Source organism: Cucurbita maxima, unplaced genomic scaffold (assembly GCF_002738345.1).
Source record: "Cucurbita maxima cultivar Rimu unplaced genomic scaffold, Cmax_1.0 Cma_Scf00003, whole genome shotgun sequence".
NCBI classification, from domain to species: domain Eukaryota; kingdom Viridiplantae; phylum Streptophyta; class Magnoliopsida; order Cucurbitales; family Cucurbitaceae; genus Cucurbita; species Cucurbita maxima.
In genome coordinates, this window is record NW_019272019.1 from 212,126 (window position 1) to 237,160 (window position 25,035).

The 25,035-nt window shown below is 37.5% G+C and overlaps 2 protein-coding genes and 1 long non-coding RNA gene across 3 annotated transcripts; 1 reads left to right on the forward strand and 2 right to left on the reverse strand.

Annotated features, from left to right (window-relative positions):
* The first annotated feature begins 60 nt into the window (after positions 1-60).
* Positions 61-14,283, forward strand: LOC111477149 (probable magnesium transporter NIPA6). Its single transcript, XM_023121155.1, has 9 exons — positions 61-467; positions 796-852; positions 1,159-1,249; positions 1,359-1,519; positions 1,598-1,725; positions 1,833-1,970; positions 12,118-12,210; positions 12,285-12,402; positions 13,777-14,283. The coding sequence occupies exons 1-9, from the start codon at positions 83-85 to the stop codon at positions 13,905-13,907; spliced, it is 1,302 nt and encodes a 433-aa protein (XP_022976923.1). The 5' UTR covers positions 61-82; the 3' UTR covers positions 13,908-14,283.
* On the reverse strand, positions 5,506-5,987 carry LOC111477168. The gene is made up of 3 exons (XR_002717225.1): positions 5,867-5,987; positions 5,717-5,778; positions 5,506-5,609 (listed from the first exon to the last, which is right to left on the reverse strand). It is a non-coding gene; the product is annotated as an uncharacterized LOC111477168 (long non-coding RNA).
* Positions 14,284-15,230: 947 nt separating the features above from the next.
* LOC111477152 (GDSL esterase/lipase At5g08460-like) lies at positions 15,231-18,561 on the reverse strand. The gene is made up of 4 exons (XM_023121158.1): positions 18,189-18,561; positions 17,619-17,849; positions 16,749-16,995; positions 15,231-15,541 (listed from the first exon to the last, which is right to left on the reverse strand). Exons 1-4 carry the CDS (start codon positions 18,558-18,560, stop codon positions 15,309-15,311), a joined length of 1,083 nt encoding a protein of 360 aa, XP_022976926.1. The 5' UTR covers position 18,561; the 3' UTR covers positions 15,231-15,308.
* Between the last annotated feature and the right edge of the window lie 6,474 nt (positions 18,562-25,035).

Below are 25,035 nucleotides of genomic sequence, written 5' to 3' on the forward strand. Positions count from 1 at the left end.
AAAAAAAAAAAAAAAAAAAAAAAAAAAAAAAAAAAAAAAAAAAAAAAAAAAAAAAACCATTAAGCCAAAATAGGATCCAGAAATGAACCGGAGGGTTGCCAAATGGATTCAACGTTATGATTGGGAGAGAAGCAAAGGGGGAAAAATAATGTGGGGATTAGCTGTTGGACTGACATATGAAAAAACGTGCACCAATTTCTCAAATCAGAAATCGTTCTTCCCATTGAGAAGCAGCTGCTCTGTTCACACTGTGCTCGTCGTCGTGTTGTTCTTCTTCTTTTGCCTGCAAAATTTGGAATTAGATGAAAATCTGCAGCAATCCATGACCACCAATGAGCCTTCCATCTCCGCCAATGATAACCTAAAAGGTTTCCTTCTTGCTATGTTGTCCAGCGCCTTTATTGGCTCCAGTTTCATCATCAAGAAGTTGGGTCTTCGTCGCGCCGGCGCCTCGGGTTCTCGAGCCAGTGAGTTCAATTTCTCATATTCATTTCTAAAATTTTGATTCGACCCTCTAAATTTTTGCTCGTTTTTTGATCTGGGGTTCCTTCAATTTTGTTCTTGATGGGGTTTATTATCCTTGCTTCGATTGATTTCGCTGACATTCCGATGATTTGTGATTAATTTCAGTTGTTTAGCTCTTAAACAATTTGTTTTGTTCATCTTGTTAATGCTTATAATTGATGGTTGTAGATTGTCGTTTCTCCTTTTTGTTACTAATTGGCAGGCTGCACTGTTCATAGTGTCCTGCTTAGGGTTTATGCTGATGGAATTTGTCTGGTTAACGAATTTTAGGTTCTGGTGGATATGGATATCTATTAGAGCCACTTTGGTGGATCGGCATGATTACCAGTGAGTCTTGAATTTAAACTATCTGCACTTTCAGTTCTTTCGTTCTTGTTTGTTACCATTAATCTCCGAGTGATTCGTCCACCTCGAGACAGCTTCAAGAGACGATAAGGGTTTTAAGTTCATAAGTTTCAAGACTTGAATCCAACTTTAAAGAGAATCCCTGAATATTTCGCTCTTTTTAAAGCATCGAAAATTAAGTTCATAAGTTTCAAGACTTGAATCCAACTTTAAAGAGAATCCCTGAATATTTCGCTCTTTTTAAAACATCGAAAATTGATTGATTACTTCGATGTGTACAATGTGCAGTGATTGTTGGGGAATTTTCAAATTTTGTGGCTTATGTTTATGCCCCTGCCATTCTTGTGACACCACTTGGAGCAATAAGTATAATTGTTAGGTGAGGTCTTAATTCAACAAGCTTCAATGAGATGTTGATTTAAGTTTGAATTTCTCGACTTTAATGTCGTTATCCAAATGATTTTCCTCTGTGTTTATTGTGTTGGCAGCGCTGTACTTGCACATTTTTTCTTGAAGGAAAGATTGCAGAAAATGGGTGTATTGGGGTGTGTTTTATGTGTTGTTGGGTCTACAATGATTGTGCTCCATGCACCTGGTGAACGTACTCCGAGTTCGGTAGACGAGATATGGGATCTAGCTATTCAACCAAGTAAACTATTGAACATATTCTGATGTGTGTCTTACTGCGTGGAGCTTCTTTTTTATTATTCTGATGTGTTTGGTTCAGCTTTCCTTCTCTATACGGCCTCGGTGATAGCTATTGTGTTGTTCTTGGTGTTGTATTGTGAACCCCGCTATGGACAGACGAACATACTCATTTACGTTGGGATATGTTCCATAATTGGATCGTTGACGGTCAGTCTCCGTTGGCCTTTTACATGCTGAATCTATCTGTTTATTCTCTTCATTTATACTTCGAAGGAGTTGTATGTTAGAGATCAACTTTGTGCACGGGTTTGCAGGTAATGAGCATCAAAGCTATTGGCATTGCGATAAAGCTCACGTTGGAGGGTTGGAGTCAGGTTGCTCACTTCCAAACATGGGTCTTTGTAATGGTTGCGATCTCGTGCATAATTATTCAGTTGAATTATTTAAACAAGGTAATAAGTTCTTCTATTTTGTTAATATCTTTTCGGGATAACTATGGCGTTGATGAATGTTGAATATTGAGCTTTTCTTGATGGTTTAGGGTTATGACTATTATCGGGTTCTTATTATTATTTTTTATCATGCCATGGCTATATTTCGAAGGCTTATTTGTTATTTTCGATCTCTTTTTACTCATTATTGGTCTCCCGTCCTCTGTAACCGAATAGGAAAGGATACATTTTTTTACTATAAGATGTGTGGTCGTAACCTAATTAGAAAAGGGTTTTGTGGTGTCTTCAGAGCCTTCCCATGCACTCACGTGCTTACCGAAATGTCGTATTGCTGATCTTATCCATTTTTTGATATCAGTTGTCTAAGTATATGGTGTATATGCTTAATTATCAAATTTTCCCATTTGCTTGGCCAATATTAGTCAGACCAATACTTCAAGAAATCATGTGATTTTCATGGGTCGTTTGAGTCAATTGTTCATCTTCGTCTTCATGCACACATTAAGGGACACTACACCTACTTGAGCCAAGTGTTTTGACTTGAATTATGTAGAATGCCTCGAGACCCTATTAGCTATTGTTGTGCCTGGTGTCATAATTGTACTCTTTTAACAATAGGACTATGACACTTGTTATAACCCAACGAACAAGTCAACCGTACAAAATCATACTTCGTAGACACTGACGTTGCTTGCATGGATGTGGGCTAACATGTACAGGGTCACATGTTCGCCCTTTTGGCTTAGGGCATCGACAACTTTATTACTCTTTCTTGTCCTATATTTGAAGACTCTTGCCATCGAGCTTGCTTTGACCTCAACTTTGGTTGATCGAAAAAGTAAGAGTAGCTCCGTGGGGGCATGTGTAAAGTCTATGGGGCCTTTGCATAGAAGAAATTGTAAGAGCCCTATTTGATAGCTTCTTGGGTGATAAAGCTCTCGAGATGGGTTAACATTCATGCTTTGAAAATGTTAGTCAGTCCCTCCATTATGAATTGATGGTACATAAGCCATTATGAATATCATTCACCTTCAAACAACACCACAATTTTACATCATCTTTGAGATTCTTAGTGGCTAAGGAAATCTTAAGCTTTTTTGAACAAGTCCCTATAGCCTTGAAGTATTGCTCGACATTGAAGATGAATTTTTTGAGTTCCTTAACATCATAGTTCCTATTGAAAGCCCTAAGTTTTGAAATCTTCAACTTATTGAACTCGACATGAGATCGACCCAAGGTATGATTCTCTATAGGTGAGCTCGACCCGACGTGAATTCGATGTGAGTTGGTCGACATGTATTTAGCTAATTGCTTTGTCACTGACATCTTCTCGTTCTCAATGGGCCAAGGAGCTAACTAAGCTTTGATACCACTTGTCACATCGCATTCTATTGGATTAGTGATTGTGCAATACTTATTCTAACCCAACGAACAAATTAGTGGTACAAAATTGGTTAGTCAAGCCTCTTCTCACATTTTGAGACAAATTAGTTTTATAAAATTTAAGAGAGAAAATAAGTCAAACATTTTAAAACAAAGCTTTGTAGATGTCAATTGCATTAAAACATGTTGGTTAGAAATTATGCAACACTTGATCGAGTTAGATGACTACTTGGTCCTTCTATAGTAGATTATAATGCATTTCCAAACTGATAGGCGTGAAATGTCAAAGGTCGAGGAGTCATACACTAGCAAAGTGACATACAAATGAAGACAAACAACAAAACTAATTACATGACATTGACATTGGGTGGCTGTGGATGGTTTTGGCATGCGGCCATAGGCGACATTGCCTTGGACAAGCATGCCCAAGACACCTGGCACGTCCTTCAAATTTGTCAACTTTGCTATTTGCTAGTTTGATCTGAGATTTCTGGAGTCCTCTGGCGTTCAATTGGCTCAGAAAAATGCTTGTTGGTTTATGATTGATGGGATAATTCCCATCCAGCCTTTTGTGACAAGGGCCTTATCTTTTGGTCCTCTACTTTCTTTGCCATATTGTGGAGGATTTGGCTTGAGAGAAAAATAGGTGAACTAAGAAGTCTCGGAAGCGGTTTGATCGTTGCAACTATTCCTTACGCCGGTATTCTTGTGAAATCCGGTCCTTTTTTACATGGTTATTTAGTTTCTAGGTGGCTCCTACTACTGAGCTGTTGTATTATATACCCCTGTTGTATTCTTTCATTTTTCTCAATGAAAAGCTGGTTTAGCATGCTTGGTTTGAGTTCATTCATTGACACGAATCTTCTTGCACATAACTCCCCTTTTCTAAAATAATGAATCCTATTTCATTGAGAAATCTGTAAGCTTCAGCTCTTCACCTTATAAATAGTGATTCTCATCAACTATTTGAGGTACTCGTTGCGTGACATAGAACAATACCATTTTTCCCCTTTGTCATAACCCTTGGCTTAACAGTGGCTGATTATGCTTTCTTTGGTCTAGCTTCATCAGTGGCTCGTCACTGTCATGGTTTGCTTCCAGGATTATTGTCCGTTTCTTCTTTGGGCACTTTGATCTTCATTGTTTTATCTGGTTTCTTGTTTTTTCTGGATTTTCTTTTCTTCTTTTTTAGATCCGTTGTTCTTTTCACCCCTTGTAGGTCCCACGAGTCTCGAGTTCTGAATGTAATTCCCACTTGTTTCTAGGGTCCATAATTAATGACATTTCTGAAGCAAGAGCTTGAATCCAGCATAGTAGACCATGCAAGGCCAATCATCAATCTCCCCTGTGTTCTTGAACTTCAACACTCGAAACAAATACGTGCCGATATGAACATAGCTTAATTCCAAGTTACTTCATCTCCCTATTCACAATTCCTTTTGGGGTTAGGTAGAAAGTTGAGAGTGGATGAGAGATTTCGTTTGGAAAGGGACGAGTGAAAGGAAAGGTTCCCACTTAGTTGAGTAGGAATTGGTACAAAAGCCGGTCGAGTTTAGAGGTCTAGGTATCACCCCTTTTGAGTTGGTGTTGATGATAGTTCAAGAATCCCTTGTAAAGCCTTTGGAAAGCAATCTTTTCCTTGTAAAAACTTTGGAAAGCAATCTTTGGAAAGCGAGTAGAGAGGCGACAAATCTTATTTCCATTATTTCCATTCCTCAAATTAAATTCATGGCTCCTGGGAGAAGAGATGTTGAATTTAGGGCACATATCCTTCTAGGGGCTTCTCGTCATCCCCCCGAACTTGTTTTTGCCCTCCCTAGAACGTTAAAATACTAAAGAAGGTTAAGATTCTACATGGGAGAGTCAATACCATGGATCACGATCAAAGACACTCTTCCCTAGTTTTGTTCTCACAATGGTGCATTCTCCATAGGAGGCACAAGATCTTGATTTCTTTTCTAGGGTTTTAGTTTGCTCTCTTTTATTGGAATTGCTAGTTGAAATCATTTGAGATTTGTTGGGTGTGGCACAAAGATTGCTGAGCTTGGATGGACGAGGTGCTCTTGAACCCTCCCTTTAAGGTGAAGGGTACAACTATATGGCCAGACAATTTTTTTTTTTTTTTTTTTTTTTTTGGGCGTTGGGTTAAAAGAAAATACCTGCATATCTCTAGGAGGCTTCTCGGATGTTCTTCCAACAGCATATTTTCTATCAACATATACATTCTTTATAAATTCCCGAATTTTTTCAATGTTGCTGCAAGATGAATATCATGCGGGCCGTTTAGTCTACTATCAAAAGCAGCTCTTTAGTCTAATAACAAAAGCTCGTCGTCTTAGAAACAAATGAAAAAAATATCATACCTGTTACCAGGCAATCGCTGCCTTTGAAAGTCCCAATCCTTCAAATAGGTTTCCCTTGCTCGCTAGAAAGATATTTTGATATTTTAAAAAAAAAATTAAAGGGAAAGAACATACATGCAAAATACAGAAAAAGCAACATTTTTCAATTACCTGGTTGCCACCATTTTGAAGTGCTTCAACTTCTTGGACAGTAAACTTGGCCATCGATACTGACTTAACTCGATGAGTAAACTCGCGACTTTTACAAAATAGAAGTAGAAAACAAAAGTTTTAAGAAAATGAAGTAAAGGAAATAATAAAAAATTCATCTTACTCTGCATCATTCAAAGAACTTCTGCTAACACTTAATCTTACTCGGACAAGATAGCTCAATACATTAAGAAAATTGAAAGATTTCAATTATGCTAACATTTTTAATCAGATACAAGAATTTCACTCATTCTTTCAGGCAATATAATAGAGCAATACTTCAATGAAATGTTTATATGTCATGCCAAGTGTATCATTTCAATTATGGAGACAATTTTCAACCTTATCAACATCATAGGTTGAAAAAANGCTTAATCTTGTTTTTTTAGATTGAACTCCGTTTCAGTAGCTTATATCGAGTCCTTTTGTAACACCCCAAGCTCACTGCTAGTAGATATTGTCCACTTTGGTCCGTTACGTATCGCTATCAAGCTCACGGTTTTAAAACAAGTCTGCTTAGGAGAGGATTTCACATCCCTATAAGAAATGCTTTGTTCCCCTCTCTAACGAATGTGAGATTTTACAATCCATCCCCCTTGAGGGCCCAACATCCTTGCTGGCACACTGCCCGGTGTCTGGCTCTAATACCATTTGTAATAGCCTAAGCCCACTGTTAGTAGATATTGTTCTCTTTGGGCTTTCCTTTCCAGGCTTCCCTTCAAGGTTTTAAAACGTGTCCATTAGGGAGAGGTTTTCACTCCTTTATAAGGACTGTTTTATTCTCATCTCCAACCAATGTGGGATCTCACAATCCCACCTCCCTTCGGGCTCAACATCCTTACTGGCACACCACTCGGCATTTGGCTCTGATGCCATTTGTAACGACTCGACTTTCCGCACACGCATCGGTCGGAGTCTGTCACTTTACATCCAAAAAATATTTTAAAGTACATGAAAATATGCGGAAGATAATTTACCAGAAAACCTTGGGTGCCCCTTTTTAAATAATTTAAAACATGCAATTTAACCAAATAATTTCATAATAAGGTAATTAAAGGAAACGACAGTATTCCAACATTTCCTAGTATAAACTAGGAATGTTCGAATAAAACTTAAAATAATAAAATCAGTTTAATGCAGAAACGTCTTAAATAATAAATTAAAACATAAAACTCTAAGTTGTCGCATGATCGTCCTTTTCACCCTGCTCATCACTCCCATGCTACAACATTGTCCTTACCTGAAAATCATTTTAAAATAGGTCAATATAAAAATTCTCAATAAGGCTCTCCCCTATTGGGGTTAGACATGCAAACTGTCATATAGTTCATCAATCAAAATAAAGGGAGCTCGGTGGTTGATTACTCGTAACACACAATGCATAAGCTACTCAACTAAAATAGTTTTTAGCAATCACTCCTTAGTGTCCAATAGTGGTTGGTTACTCGATGCACACGTGTAACCCTTACCACATTTATTTCATTAAAATATCATAACATGCACAAATGCAGTTTCAAAACAATTATTTTCATGATCAATGGGCATGACAACAAACAACAACATCCATATAACAATCCATATGATGGCATACACATCCAACCGTATTTTAGAAAACAAAAAAATTTAATTTCAATAGGAGAGTCCCTTACTTGGAACGCTTCCCTTAATCGCTACTAGAAACATCGGTTCAACTCTGACTTAGACCGAATCTGCATCAATAGATTTACCAATCAATCTAAACTACAAGGCATAACAACTCTAAAATTCGTTGGGTTTTATCACTCACCGTTCTCTAATGGAATATGTGGTCTCAATTCCTACTTTCTCAACACAGGTCCGTGGTTGCTGCTTCGACTTCCCACTTTGGTACCTTGATTAGAATATTGGAAGTTAGAGGTAAGTATTAGTGGTACGTCGAATCCATAATCGAGATTGGGCTAAAAGTATCAAGACTCACGAAACTAACTGTTTACTCTTTTCGGCGGTGATGGCTGCTACTGTTGCTATAGCGGTGCACAGTGGCAACAAAAAAAGAAAGGAAATATTGTGATTAGATCCCTCTGTATAACGCCCTGATTAGTGATTAGTAAATCTATTGATGTAGGTTCGGTTTAAGTCAGAGTTGGATCGATAATTCTAGTAGCGATTGAGGGAAGTGTTCCAAGTAAGAGACTTTCCTATTGAAACTACCCTGTTTTGTTTTCTAAAATACGGTTGGATGTGTACGTCATTATATGGAAGTTGTTGTTTGTTGTCATGCATAGTGATCATGAAAATAATTGTTTTGGGACTGCATTTGTGCATGCTTTATGATTTTTGAATGAAATAAATGTGGTAAGGGTTACACGCGGTGTGTATTGGTAACCAGCCACTATTGGTCACATAGGTGATTGCTGAAATTTATAAACGTGGTAAGGGTTACATGTTGTGTGTGTTGGGTAACCAACAACTATTGATCATTAAAGAGTGATTGCTGAAAACTATTTTAGGTGAGTATATTACGCGTTGTGTGTTACAAGTAATCAACCACCAAAGTCTCTTGATTTTGATTGATGAACTATATGAAAGTTTGCATGTTTGGCCCCAATAGAGGAGAGCCTTATTGAGTATTTTCATACTCACCTTGTTTTAAAATGATTTTTAGGTAAGGGTAAGGCTGTAGCATGGTAGTGATAAGCACGGTGGAAAGGACGGTCATGGGACAACTCAGAGTTCTTATGTTTTAATTTATTATTTAACAGGCTTCCACATTGAATTGATCTTATGACAGGATCATACCATTGTGGAGAGTCGTGGTTTCTAACATACTATTAGGACATGTAACTTAGTTATGACAATAAAATCCTCAAATGTCGAAAAAAGAAGTTGTGAGCCTCAAAGTGTTGGTCAAAAGTGACTCAAGTGTAGAACAAAGGGTGTACTTTGCTTCTCTAGAGAAGGAGTCGAGTCTTGATTAAGGGGAGGCTATTCGAGGGCTCCATAGGCATCAAGGGAGGCTCTATAGTGTACTTTGTTCGAGGAGAGGATTGTTGAGAGAGGAGTCCCACATCGGCTAATTAAGGGGTTGATCATGGGTTTATAGGTAAGGAATACTATCTTCATTGGCATGAGGCCTTTTGGGAAAACCAAAAGCAAAATCATGAGAGCACATGTTTAAAGTGGACAATATCATACCATTATGCGATGTAGGATCTAAAACCGTGAGGGAAACAAAGTATTCCTTATAAGGGTGTGGAAATCTTTCCATAGTAAACACGTTTTAAAATCGTGAGGCTAACGACAATATGTAACAGGGTTAAAGCAGACAATATTTGCTAGTGGTGCGCTTGGACTATTATAAATGGTATCAAAGCCAAATACTGAGTGGTGTGCCAGCGAGGACATTGGGCCCCAAAGAGGGGTGGATTGTGAGATCCCACATCGGTTGGAGAGGAAAATAAAGTATTCCTTGTAAGAATGTGGAAACCTCTCCCTAGTAGACACATTTTAAAATCGTGAGACTGACGGTGATACGTAATGGGTCAAAGCGACAATATTTGCTAGTGGTGGGTTTGAGCTGTTATAAATGGTATCAAAGCTAGACACCGGACGGTGTGCCAGCGAGGACATCGGGCTCCGAAGGGGGTGGATTGTGAGATCTCACATCGGATGAAGAGAAAAACGAAATATTCCTTAGACGGATGTGGAAACCTCTCCTTAGTAGACGTGTTTTAAAACCGCCAAAGCGGACAATATCTGCTAATGGTGTGCTTGGGCTGTTACACCTTTTCTTTTTCTCGTGCTTGGTTTTTCAGTTTGCCCTTCTTTCATTCGTCTTAATGAAAACATGATTTCTTGAAGAAATAAACCAAACAAAACTGTTTAAGCACCACCTAAATTCTTCCCTTGATGCCAAAAGTTTAAACCTTAACTCCATGTTTATTGTGCTAAAAAAAAAAAAGAAAAGAAGAGAAACTAAACAAAACAAACAAATACCAAAATAACATGATAATGTTCTCCAACAAAACCCTTTCATATCAGGTTATAATCCTTTCTTGGGAAGGGGCTATAAATGAATTTCTCTCAATCCTATAGTTTGGGATGACATTTGGAATGATGAAAAGTACTTTTATCTCATTACCAGTCTCTTGATCTCTTATATCAATGGCTCGTAATTGATACTGTTACTGTTTGCAATGATCGGAATCGTGGCGAAAGCTAGCGACTTTATTTTTCATATTTCTTGTATGTTGTTCTTGAATCATGTCATTCTGTCAAAGGCCTCGATTAATCTGTAGCCTTACAATCATGGTATTATAATATTAGATGTAGAAGAATCTACGTCATTGTCGAGCATCTTCAACCTCATTTTCATGTCGAACAATATGAAATCTTATCCTATTTATCATCATACGTTATTTATCAATGCTTGATGTCCTGAGCATAGCCATAATCATATAAGCCAAGGATTGCATTAGTAGAATGGGGTCGATATTATGAAACGTTATGAATGTAATGTATGATTAATGTAAGTTTGATTTATGAATTAGGTAGATGGTGGATGTAAGTTCGTCCCTCGGGTCTTTCCGATAGATTTTATTTTGCGATTAGCGAGATTTTCGCTTTGTATTTAAGCATGGTTCTTTTGTTACTCTTTATATCGGCGGATTTTAGTTTCTGGAGAATTATTCGTGATGGGTGATTTGTAAACATTTCAATTTCTAAGTTTGTTATTTCTTTCAAGAATGAGAGAAAATATACTCATCAGTTGAGCCTACTTTAAAACTTAAGTGGTTAAAGATCTTTATAGAGGGAATGGTGCAGGAGTGGGAGGAAAGACGGGGAATATTAGAATAGACCTTTAAGAGAGAAAGTAGAGAGAGAGAGAGGGCATAGAACCATAGGTTGAGAGAACTCAAGATGGCTTGATTTATTAGAATGGCCAACCGCTGTGAGGAGGAATGTGAGACCACACATCGGTTGGAGAGAGGAACGAAGCATTCCTTATAAGGGTGTGGAAACCTCTCCCTAGTAGACGCGTGTTAAAGCCTTGAGGGGAAGCTCAAAAGGGAAAGCCCAAAGAGGACAATATCTATTAATCGTGGGTTTGGGCTGTTATAAATGGTACCAGAGCTTGACACCAGGCGGCATGCCAACGAGAACGTTGGGCCCCCAAGGGGAATGGATTGTGAGACCCCACATCGGTTGGAGAGGGGAAGAAAGTATTCCTTATAAGGTTATAGAAACCTCTCCCTACTAGACGTGTTTTAAAGCCTCGAGGGGAAGTCCGGAAGAGAAAGCCCAAAGAAGATAATATCTGTTAGCAGTGGGCTTGGGCTGTTATAAATGGTATCAAAGCCAAACACCGGGCGGTGTGCCAGCGAGGACATTGGACCCTCAGGGTGGGTGGATTGTGAGACCCCACATCGGTTGGAATGGGAAACAAAATGTTTCTTATAAGGGTGTGGAAACCTCTCTCTAGTAGACGCGTTTTAAAGCCTTAAGGAGAAGCCCGAAAGGGAAAGCCTAAAGAGGACAATGGGTGGGAGCTGTTATAAATGGTATTAGAGTCAGACACTGGGTGGTGTGCCAATGAGGACGTTGGGCCCCCCTTGGGGGTGGATTGTGATACCCCACATTGGTTGGAGAAGGGAACGAAACATTCCTTATAAGGGTGTGGAAACCTCTCCTTAGTAGATGCGTTTTAAAGCCTTGAGGAGAAAGTCCAAGGAGAACAATATCTACTAGGGGTAGGCTTGAGTTGTTATAAATGGTATCAGAGCCAAACACGGGCAATGTGCCAGTGAAGACGTTGGGCCCCAAGGTGGGTGGATTGTGAGACCCCACATTGGTTGGAGAGGAGAACAAAGCATTCCTTATAAGGGTGTGGAAACCTCTCCATAGTAGATGCATTTTAAAGCCTTAAGGGGAAGCCCAGAAGGGAAACCCAAAGAGGTCAATATCTACTAGCGGTGGGCTTGAACTGTTACAAGGAATAATGAAGGTTAGGACTCGACTTTTTCCATATTTTGTGGGCTTAGAAAATAATATTTTACCTGGTTACTCTGAAGCCAGTAATTTATAAATTTTATTATATATTTTTCTCATCAATGTTCATTTAATTCTTTGGAAACCCTCCACCATTCTAATGATGCAATAACTCCATGGTTCCATGTAACACCCAAAACTTGCAAGTCAGTGCTAATTTTGAATAATCCAAATTGATGGCTTAGGCTTTGGACACATTTGACACTGCGGTTGTTTCGCCCATTCATTATGCAATGTTCACATCTTTCACCATCTTCGCCAGTGTCATAATGTTCAAGGTATTCTTTTTTTGTAGAATTTAAACAATTTTGTTTGGCCTTGCAGAGACTGATTTGTATACTTGTATAATTAGGATTGGTCGGGTCAGAGTGCTAGCAGCATTGCATCAGAACTCTGTGGATTTGTAACCATACTTTCCGGGACCGTCGTCTTGCACGATACAAGATCGCCCGATCCTGCCTCTGTTTCAGGTATCTGTTTTTGTCGAAGATTATCGATTTTCTGTTCGTTTCTCTGCTATTACGTTTATTTTTCGTTTTCCTAAACGATACACGAACACATGCTTCTGTCATTGTAGTAAAAATTGAATTATATATTTATAATAGCCCAAGCCTATCGCTAGCGGATATTGTCCTCTTTGGGCTTCCCCTCAAGGTTTTAAAATGTATTTGTTAGGGAGAGGTTTCCACCCCTTCTAAGAAATGCTTCGTTTCCCTCTCCAACCGAGGTGGTCTCTCAATAAGATTGGCAACTATTAATGAATCAATGACACTTTAGTTTGGGTTGAATATATGTTCGACACGTATATTGGACATGAGTAGGACAGATCTTTAGCACAATACATATTTTTTGAACATTTGTTAAGTAATAGACACAGAGTATGGGTGTCGAATGTCACAATCGCGCTCTTACGAGATGTTTGTAAGCGATTGTGCAGTACTCACTCTCACCATTGAGTGAGTTAGCCAACTTGAAATCGTGTTACCTTTGGTTGAACGACGTATACCCAAGGCCCTGCTTTTAGTAAATCCGACTCTACCCAAACTTTTCTGGTTTACCCAGCATTCCCCACTTGTCCAACTGTTGCTGAGCAATTTTTGGATATCAAACGGACCTCCCCAGAAGGTAATTTTAATGTGGCCGACTTTTCCTCTTTTGCAATCAGTTTCGCTATAGTACTCTAGCTAATTGTCCCCCTTCTCCAAGTGTGATTTCTATGTTATGTATGGTCGTGCCTAAGGGCATATCGATTGAAGTAGATTATTCTTTTTAATCAATCAAAACCCCTTCCCAAACTGTACAAGCTTCTTCCAAAGCATACGGCTTTCTGGATGTAGATGATGATATCTATACATATGGATCTTATATATATCGTCCAATGAAGTACCACATGAGTGAATATATAGGAATCCAAATCCGCCGAATCACTCATGTTATGATCTTCTACATCCTAGGTCTTCCCGTTCCTTCATCTGGCTTATATTTTTCATGTAGCATTTAGACCGAACGTTTTAGAAAATGGGGGTTGAGAGAGAATTTAGAAATAGAGTTTGAAAGCATGATGGAGAGAAATGAAGAAACTAATTTTATAGGCTATAAACGGAAAATGCAACACAACGGCTTAGATAACATATAACTCCAAGTAGGAAAAATTGACGACTAGTCGCATACTCCTATAGTACATTCTAAGGCATTTCAGGTCTACCAGGCGTATACGTGAGTCTGCCGAAACGTTATACACTTAGAAAATACAATAATGAAACTATATATCATGAAATCTTCATATTCTTAAATGCATAAACTAACAGATTTCTCTGCATATTTCTTTTTGACAAATTCGACAGAGATGTACATGTCTGTCTCACCTCAAGTGTCGTGGTATTTCCCCGCAAATGGCGATACCTGGAAACGACAATCCGAAGAAATGCTATTGCCAGATTTTGATGCAATCCTCAAACAAGACCATTTCACATGAAATGAAAGGTAATTCATGCACATTACTTACTAATGCATCTCCACTGCACACCAAACAAATGCAACTAAATTTTGGGAGAAATCTGCATATATAGTTAGTTTAATGCGTTATTTGGTAGAATGGTTTCAGCGGAGTTTCGTTTTCTTTCTCCGCTCGGCCGTTCGAGATTGAAGAACGAGTAGGGCTTTTGCGACGTAGTATGTACTTTGTAACTATTCATTTTGTTCCTAAGAATTGAAACACAGCTTCTTCCCATCCCTTTTCACCTTTAGGCCTCTAACACCTCCCTCTCTCGTAACATTATTTTGTAAAGTAGAACAGATCTTGTGGATCAAAAATGTAATCTGCTTTGTTTTGTGTGTATTCTTTTTGTTCACTCATTCTCTTAGCCATGGAAATGTGAGATATTTGATGCTAAAACGTAACAGTCCAAGCCTACCGATAGTAGATATTGTCTTTTTTGGGCTTTCCCTTTCGGGTTTCCCCTCCAGGTTTTTAAAACGTGTCTGTTAGGAATATGTTTCTATACCCTTGTAAAGATGTTTTGTTCTCCTCTCCAACCGATGTGGGATCTCACAATCCATCCCCCTTCAGGTCCACGTCCTCGCTATCACTCATTCCTTTCTCCAATCGATGTGGGATCCCCACCAAATTCACTCCCCTTCGGAGCCCCACGTCCTTGTTAGCACCGCGCCTCGTGTCTATCCCCTTCGGGGAACAACCTCCTCGCTGGCACATTGTCTAGTGTCTGGCTCTGATACCATTTGTAATGACTCAAGCCCACTGCTAGCCGATATTGTTCTCTTTGAGGTTTCCCTTTCGAGTTTCCCCTCAAGGTTTTTAAAATGTGTCTACTAGGGAGAGATTTCTACACGCTTGTAAAGGGTGTTTCGTTCTCCTCCCCAACCGATATGGGATCTCACAATCCACCCCCTTTAGGGCCCAGCGTTCTCGCTGGCACTCGTTTGTTTCTCTAATCGATGTGGGAACCCCACCAAATCCACCCCCTCTTGGGGCCTAGCGTCCTTACTGGCATACCATGCCTCGTGTCTACCCACTTCAAGGAACAGCCACCTCGCTAGCACATCGTCCGGTGTCTGGCTTTGATACTATTTGTAACGGCTCAAGCCTACCGCTAGAAAATATTTTCCTCTTTGGTCTTTCTTTTTCAGACTTCCCCTCAAAATTTTTAAAACACATCTGCTAGAATGATTTTCACACCCTTATAAAGAATATTTCGTTCTCCCCAATCGACGTGGGATCTCACATAAAACCCCACTTTTAATGCAATTTCTACGTTGAAAGCTTTGGTTTCCCAGCTCGAGAGAGAGAGAGAGAGAGATTTAGACAAAATATTTCAATTTTGCTTGAAAAGATGCATAAAGTGATGAGATAAAAGATCTATATATTGGGTAGGTGAAGAACATTAGTGGGATAAACTTCTGTTTGAAGTTGAGAGCCATAAGCTTTGGATGCTATGAGCTGATTGACAGCTTCTGTTGGATGTAACGCATCAAAAAACACATGGTTGGTTCTGTTTGGGCAAGTTTTTCCTCCTCTTTTGCACAAAACTCCATTTCCACCTTCACTCAGAGATGGCACCTCACAACAAGGCATAGCTACCTCTATAAAACCTGAAAACAACCCAATATGTGTTAGTTTAGATTGAAACTCCATTGAAGGTGTGTGTATATGCACAGATGTTTTTGTTCGATCTTAAGCATTTTGAGCAAAGAAATGTTTCGTTCTTCGGCTCTCATGTTATAATTACTAATGCTGTTCGTGGGTTAGGTTGAGTTGGATCTAGACATTTTTTAGACCCAGTCAAATTATTCCGACCCAAACAATTCTTAAATGTTTTGGTTAAATTTTTTAGGACTTGCAATATGAGTTGAATTGGGTTGATTGGGTGATCGGGTTTTTAGGTTTTTTTAACACCGCCCAGAATTACTTACCGGTAGCTTTTTAGTTTAAAACAAACTTCAAAAAAATTACCAAAACCAATAAAATTTAAGAAATGGACTTAAAAATTAAGGACCATGCCCTACAAATAATAAATTCAAGATATGGATTTAATAAATATTAGGGAACCATATCCTTCAAATAATGAATTTAGGCTGCAAACCATTAATGATCCTTGTCTCTCTTTCAGAGAACATAGTTAATATTAGAAAAATAAATAAATAAAAAGTTAGCCATTAAAAATTACACGGAGAGTTGATATGACTCGATAACCCGATTAATTTAAAAATTCGGTTGGGTTGCATTGAACTTTTGAAAAACTGAAAATTTGATTTAATTTTCCGATTGACATTTTTTTGGTTAGGATCCGAAACATTAGGGATGTTAGTGATGCTTTATGACTGGTAAATGTTGATATTTGAATTTTATGAGATTTTAGTTATGAATGAAATTTGTATAACCCAATCTAACCTAACCTGAAATAGATGGTTGGTTTGGATTTAGTTGTGAGCACGTCACCAACTTAACCAATCCAAAATTTCAGGTTAGTCCAAAAGATTTTCCCAACACAACCCGACCTAACCTGTGTACATTCCTACCCACTCCACCCCATGTATTTTCGTTCAACAATAATGCAACAGCGAAAAATCAGACCCAGTTTTAACCTCTAATCTACGATCTAGTTCGACTCTTTCTCTACCAACCACAGAGAAAATGGTGTATCGGAGAACGAGGAGCAATGTGTCGGTTAAATCAAGAAACACACAACCTTTCAAAAAAATTCGAGTAGGTCATGTAAGAAAGATAAACATTTAAATGACCGATCTTTATGATATAACCTAATGTGTAATATTATGAACGATAATAATTGCAACGTACCTTTCGAGGCAGGTTGTGAGATGATGTCATTAATGATTTGATATGAATTAAGGAAGACAAGGTTGGAGTGTGGCATTTGTGGCTTTAGAACATCCACTAATGTCTTCAAGTTGAGATTGAACAATTGAGCTGCTTGGTTTAGTGTCTCAATGCATTGGCCTTTGTTATTTGCTCTCACCATTGGACTGCACCCTAATGGGTTCACTGAAATCACCACCATTTTCCTTGCTCCCAAGCTATACAATTTCTGTCATTCTCATCACCGTACAAAATCAATGCATACCTTTCAAAATTAACACAGGACTCGGGTTTGTTTCCATGTAGCTACTAAAAGTGTTCATGGGTTGGATTGGATTGGATTCAGTTGAGACATTTTTAGACTCAACCCAATGCACTAGAGGTGTTCGTGGATCATGTTGGATTCAGTTAAGACAGTTTTAGACTCAATCCAATACATACTTTTCAAAATCAACACAATATTTGGTTTGGGTTTGTTTCTATGTAGCCACTAGAAGTGTTCGTGGGTCGGGTTCGATTTGGTTGAGACATTTTTAGACTCAACCCAATGCATACTTTTCAAAATCAACACAACACCGGACTCGGGTTTGTTTCCATGTAGCTACTAGAGGTGTTTGTGGGTTGGGTTGGATTCGGTTGAGAGAATTTTAGATTCAACCCAATGCATACTTTTTAAAATTAACTCACTATCGAACTCGAAGTTGTTTCTTTGTAGTCACTAGAAATGTTCATGGGTCGAGTTTAGATTGAGTTGAGACATTTTTAGACCCGGATTAAGTGGCAGTAAAATTGTCCATAATCAAAATAAAATTTAAAAATATTGAAATTTTGTCAATGACAAAGGAAACAAACCTTGAGTTGATGAGATAAGGTGGCGGTAAGATTGGCAGTGAAGACCGGGAGGCTGACTTGAGCATCGGAGTTGGTGAGAAAGTAATTGAATGAGTAATCATTCCCTCCCGAGCCTACCACGAACAAATAATTGTCTAACGATGACTTTTTTCTTCCCATCAAACCTCTCAATTCCGGTAATGTCACCTCTTCAAAGTTTTTGATTTGTCTATTTAAAGTTGTAACATTTCCCTACAACAAATATAAAAAGAACGAACGATTAGAATATTGAACGAAATTAATGTTGGAATGGTGTGGTGATCACTTAGAACGAAAATTTGAACTTGAACATTGTCATACTATTTCAGGTTACCATCATATTCATTTAAGGACTAGTCTTTCCGAGTATTTTTTTAAAAAACGCAATGAAAGATTTTAAAAAATATATTAGAGTACTATTTACGGGATTTTTAATTTAAAAAAAATAATAATAATAATAATAATAATAATAAAAGAATTTATCAACCTTCTTAAATTTCATAATATCAAAAAAAAATAAATGAAATGTAAGCGTTTTTGGACGTGACTTACCGAGACGATGCCAGTATTGTCAAGAATACCAGAACCACCAGAAGCATAGTTGACGCCATGAACGATCTTCATCCCCTTTGTCAAAGTGTCAAAAAAAGTCGGAATGGAAGAAGGAAGGCCGAGATAATCTCCGAGAAAGTCAATCACGTTCTTCCCATTTGTAAACCTACCCGAGGGACCGAGAGGAAAATCCATTCCATAAGGAAGATAATTAGCCTTAGCTCTCGAATTCTCTAACGCGTTATTGTTTCCATTGTCAACTAGAGAACTCCCAAAAACAAACATCCCCTTTATCCCTTTATCATACCCTTTTCTTCCTCCTTCGCACCATGAGAAGAGGAAGAAGAAGACAATGAAAGAAAGGAGCTTCATGTTTTTCTTGAAGAAAATGGATGGCATGGAAGCTCTTTTATAGCAAAAGAACAAACGAATTAAAGATATGCTCGTGGTTACGTTTTTCGATCACTAATTTTGTTTTTATTATCTGCTGCAAGGGGAGTAAGATTCGGATTACCTCGTTTATCGAATATCTTAAGTTAAGAACACTTGTTTGATATTCGAATCACTCCACAAGTAAGATTGATCATGTCTAGCTTGAATGATTCTTGTTGGTTAAATATCTCAAGTCAAGAACACTTGTTTGAAGTTCGAATCACTCCACAAACAAGATTGATCATGTCGAACTTGAATGATTCTACATGCAACCTAAACTACATCGAATGGTAAGAAACTTCAGTATATTATATGATTGATGTCTCTTGGTTCATATCATTATCCGTTCAAAATTAATTGTTTTTTCATATCTTATAACAAGATTTTGAGGGATTTTTTAATATTATTACAATGGTTACGTGATCTTTGACATTAAGATCTTCAATGAATTAATTTTCTTCCATGGTGACTCATGGTCTATACCTACCTTACATATTGAAACTTGTTCAACTTTACAATGACATAAATTATAGACGCCATTGTTGAATGATGAGACCTTGTTTTCAAGTATTTGAGTTGTAGTTTCTTATGTCAAGCCCGTTTCTGTATTTCTCGAATAATCTTAGAACGATTGTCGAACTCTACGATATTTGATTATGTTTATGTAGCTACCATGAAGTTAGACCTTCAACTTTACATGAAGTCGAGTTGTATACATATTGGGTTAGGTTGAGTTGGAGAAATCTTTTGGATCTCTCTACTAGCAGATATTAATGTTTCATTATTCTCTCCAACCGATGTGAGATCACACAGTCCACCCCCCTCAAGGCCTAGCGTTCTCGTTGACACTCGTTCATTTCTCTAATTGATGTGAGGCCCCCACCAGATTTCACAATTCACCCCCTTCAAGGCGCAGCGTCTTTGTTGGCACTCGTTTCTTTCTCTAATTGATGTGAGACCCCCAACAAATCCACCCCTTCGTGGTCCAGCATCCTTGCAGGCACACTGCCTCATCTCCACCCCCTTTGGGACGGCCTCCTCATTGTCTGTCGCCTAGTCTCTCGATCTAATACCATTTGTAACAGCCCAAACCTACCGCTAACAAATATTGTCCTTTCGACTAAAAAAAAAGTTTTCACACTCTTATAAATAAAGATTCGTTCTCCTCCCCAACCAACGTATTTCACCTATTGAGTTAGTAACCAAATAGATTTCAGACTCTAACTTAACAACACTCTGATTTTAAGTTTTTTTGGGTGGGTTGGATTGTTGAGTACTTTTCTTTATTATTTATTTTTAAAAAAATTATATTTATCCACCGTACATGTTACATTAATAACTAAAATCTCATAAAACTTAAATATTAAACATTCACAAACACAAACACATCACTAACATCAGTTATAAAAGTAAAACATTTTAAATTTTGATAAGAATATTGAAAATAGAGTTGGATTGTAACCCTATGCTTGAGTTAGTCGAGTTGACCTAACAAAAAAATGTCAACCTACGAATTAAACTCAATTTTTTAAAAATTTTCTAAAACTTCAACCAAACCTAAGTCGAAAAAAAAAAAAAATATCTAGATTAACCTAATCTTTAACTCGTTGAATATTTTAGATCAGTCGAGTTATTAAGTCATATTAAGGCTAGAAGATCCCATTGTACCATAACTACTTGGAAGGATGATTAAATGAGGTAGTTTTGTTCATTCATTACAAAGTCAAACGCAATGGCCATATATATATATATATATATATATGTTATTTATTTATTTATATAATAAATGCGTTGGTGCAGACCGCGTGCACCCGTGGGCTGGCTGGCTGCTGGCATGTCGGCCGTCTGCATGGATGGTCTGCATTGACCGTAGATCAAGGCTGCTGCGCTGGGCGGTGCGACATGGGCTGTGGATCAAAATCATAATAGACACTAACTAATTATAGCTTAAAATCTTTAAAATAATATTCTAACATTAAAGAAAAATAATTTTTTTAATTTAAATAATATATAAAATTTTAATTTATGTAATGACACTCGAATTTTTCTACTTAATCTAAGTCGCTATTATATCTATATATATTGAACATTGAATGTGGAAATACTTAATATAAACTTACATAAAACGTCACATTCAAAACGAAATAGGAAACACTCAAACACAGAGATAGTTTGATGCTCTAGAATGATCTCTTTTGTGATTGCACAACTCTCGCTCCTCATTACTCAATAAGTAACCTACTTGTAGGCTTTCATTGCATCTTTGACCTGGCAAGAGACCACGAACTTTACTCTAAGCTTTAGGTGTATTGCTTTAGTGTGTGCATAGTCTTGGGTAGCTAGCTTAGCCTACACAGTAGTAAGTGGTGTCCGATGTTGCGGCGCTACCTTAACAAACTCCCTCTGACAGGTGAGGACAACATGGTTGAACACTAGCATGCTCGTCATCCATGAGAGGTAGTTGGTGAACCCATCCCATAGGCTAGGTAGTTGCCCAAGGTCTATGGACACTACCCCTTGTATGTGCCAACTCCATTAACTGCCCGTATGATCAATGCAATGCCTACCCACAGGAAAGATCCATCATGCAAGGTAATCCAAGTGAAATATCAAGTCACACGTCTCTAACCAGCCTCATGTCAAGCTCAATGGTATCGTATTAGAGTGAAAAGAGAACTGGAACCTCTATAGACATTGTACCGACAACTATTGGCCTTGAAGGTTACCTTTATCTTCCAGGGTTGTCGTGGTGGTCTTCTATGTCTCTAGGATGGTTTGGTAGTCTTGTCATAGATTCATGTTTCCAAATTTCTCAGACTCTCTCGAGTCTGGTTCGTTCAAGACCACTAGGGCCTACATCCTCTAATTGTCTCTCACGATTCCAATGCCCTTAGGTGGTTTGGGTCAATGGTGCACATCGGATCCACCACAACGCGTCACCCTAGCTGGTGGACTCATTGTCCCATTCACAGTTCAACACATGTCATACACTAGGTCACCGGTCCAAATCAACTCTAGTTTTCTACACAAACCTTGCGAAAAATCTTTCAATTACAACATATTAAAAATTAAGAACTTCATTCCAATAAAAACTCTCGAATTTGAAGGAAACCCAAAATTAAGAACCTAAAATGCTTACTTTGAATTCTTCCTCGATTTTTGACAGATTTGAACAAATCAAAAGTCCAGAATGGTTCTCCCAGAATCGCAAGCATTTCTTGTGAATGAACTCTACCGAAACCCCTAGTTAGGAACGAGGGGTCAAAATGACAATTTTACCCCTCATTTCACTTTAAAAGAAAAATTAGGTATTTTGTTTCTTATGTCAAGTCAGTTTGAGTATATCTTGAATAATTCCGTAGAACGATTGTCGAACTCTACAGTATGCAAGTGTAGTTACTAGGAAGTTAGAACTCCATTCACACGAGTCTCTTCACTTTTTTACTGTCTTAATAACTAGTAGGTCAATTTAGAAATCTAACGAAATTCTGTATATTCCAAAATTTCAACGTCACATACAACGACAATAAATAGTATTAATTTAAAATAAAAAGTGAAAACCACCACAAATTAGCTTATAGTAATTATCTATTAAAGATTTGATATCTTTCTAACACCACAACTAACCATCTCCTTGCATTTACCCAATAGACAAACATAATCTACTACCAATTTTGTAATAAATGTAAATCTAGATTTTACAAGTGTTGTTTATTGGTCCACGTGTACTCCAAACTAATTTTAAATTTTGTCTTTTAAAAAATTAATTTTTATGAGCGATAAATCTGACTAACCCAACTAAATTCATACACTGTATGTGTTAAGTTATGAACTTGTTTAGATGGGTTTAAGTTCAAATAAATGAAAATTTTATAAATTGAGTTAGTTCATGATTTTCCTATAGATCGGGTTGAATCAAACTACCACAAATTTCTTATTAATTTTGAGATATACATTTTTGTTTACGGTACAATTATGTATATATATATATATATATATATATATATATATATATACCCACAAAACAATGAATAGATGACTCGAATAACCTGAACCATGTTAGACGAACATGATTCTCCACAATGGTATGAAATTGTCCACTTTGAGAAGTTTTCCTGGAATCGAAAACAAACCAGCTCATCCTTTCCTTTCATGAAGATCCCATTGTACCAAACCCACTTGAAAGGATCATTAAAGGAGTTAGTTTTGTTCACTCATCACAAAGTCGAAGTCAATGGCCAAAAATATCTCTCTATTTTTATTTATTTATATATAATAAATGTATTGCTTAAGAAGGATGGGCTCTCATTGTTTTCAAGCTATTTTATAAAATTAGATGCATCAATTAGAGTATTAAATGATGTGATAAAGATTTCTTTTTCATTAGAACTATACAAATTATCATTTAATATTTTTAAAAAGTCTTTTTTTTTCTTTTCTTAAATCGATCTTTTGAGTAATAATAGATGTTTTATGTATAGAGTTATGCTCGTATATATCTTATTTTAAACGATTAATTTAAAATATTCTATTAAGAAAATTTCAAATTACCTAACATTGTTTTTAACCTTTCATTTTGTCATTATCCAATTTTTAATTAAAAAAATACAGTAAGAAAATAAAAATATCTTAAAATATAAATCAAATTAAATAAATAGTAACACATGAAATCTAATTATAAGATGGTGATGTTAAAGTTTACGAGAACAGGGAAATGCATTTAGAATACAATTACAAAACAAAATACAAAAGACCCAAAATATAAAGATGGATTGATGCTTCGAAATGACCCCTCTGTGACCACCCAACTCTAGAATGCTCTGCCACCTCGAGCACCAGCTTGCAAACACGTGAAAAAAAAAGAGGGGAAAAGGGTGAGTATAAAAATATGAGTAAACAATCTACTTGTAGACTATCATCACATCTAGGGTCTAGGAAGGTCGGGTCTAGTTCAACTATCTGAGCTTTTGGAAAGTTTTCAATGTTTCTAGTGGTTCTCTTACATGTCATAGACCTTGTAGGGGCCGAGAGCCGTTCAACAATTTCTAGCGCTGTAAGTCTCCTAGATGAAAATTCTCATATTGGAGTGAACCAACTTCTTGAACTTATGCTTAGTATGCTTATATATCCTTATCCGTGATTGATTAGTATCTTAGGTTGAGGCAGTACTTAAAATAAGTTAAGGGAGTATGACAACTAACTAGTCCAAAAATCATATGTGGAAAGTTAGTAAACAACCCTTCTATAAAGCAATAGAGTCACTTGGAATTTGAGGAGAACAACCTCATGTGCTGGCCAACTACTAAGTTTAACCGTGTGGTTTCACGTGCCATCCTCAATTACAAATTTACGGCGGTGCGACCCTATTCAGGAGGCCCGACGCCGTGTTCACATTCACTAGGGGCACTCATCATGAGTCTACTACCTGTGTAGTCCCAAGTCTGTTTTCATGATCGGTTTATAGAATTGCAGTCTTAGTCTTTGTCCCATTCCTACACTTAATTGGAGCACTCACCCTAAGCCATTTTCCTGTGTAACTCCAAATCTTTTCCAAGGCTAGTTAACGAAATCGTAACTTATTCCTTACCCATTTGTACGCTCAATAGAAATTCTCATCTCGAGCTAACTACCATGAAGTCCCAAGTCTCTCTTCATGATCAGTTTACATGATTGCAACGTCGGTCTTGACTCAACCCTACACTCAATAATAGCTCAAGTGGCTTTGGGGTTCTAGTGATATTGTTCATACTATTGTTAAGCTTGTTAAGCTTTCTTAATCATTCTTAGATGTCGTGGAGGTTTATTAGGTCCTTAGGAGCATCTAGGTGATTTAGTTCTCATCTCGTGTTTTTCAAGATGCTTGGGGTTAGCTCCTCGGGGCTAATCCAATCTCTGGGTGCACTCAAGTCCAGAGATATGATCGCTACTCATAATCCTAGAGTGCTCGATCTATTAAATCGCTCTAGCTCTAGTGCCCTAATCTTAGTTTGGTTTACTCATGCATACTTTTTTAGGAGATATTTTTATCAATCACCTAAAGCACGAAAAACATAATCTACTCATTCATGCATGCTTATTAGGGATATATTTCTATCAACCTGTAAGGAAATCATAATCTAAACATTCAAGCAAACTCAATGAGGAAATAACACTCATTAGTCACCTAGAACACATACCATAATATCTTATCCTCCATTCTAGCATAACGGAAAGCATAAAAATCGGTATGCATCATAAATTCTCATCTTAGGGGTATTTCGTTAATTTTCCTTAACATATATATCATTTTCATCCAAATAGCCCTTTTAGAGTCCTAAACATGCCTAATATACCAGTTAAGGCAAAATATACTCGCATGCTAGTATGTCCTTGCGCAAGCATTACTTCAGAAGAGTAAAAATGATTATTTATATGG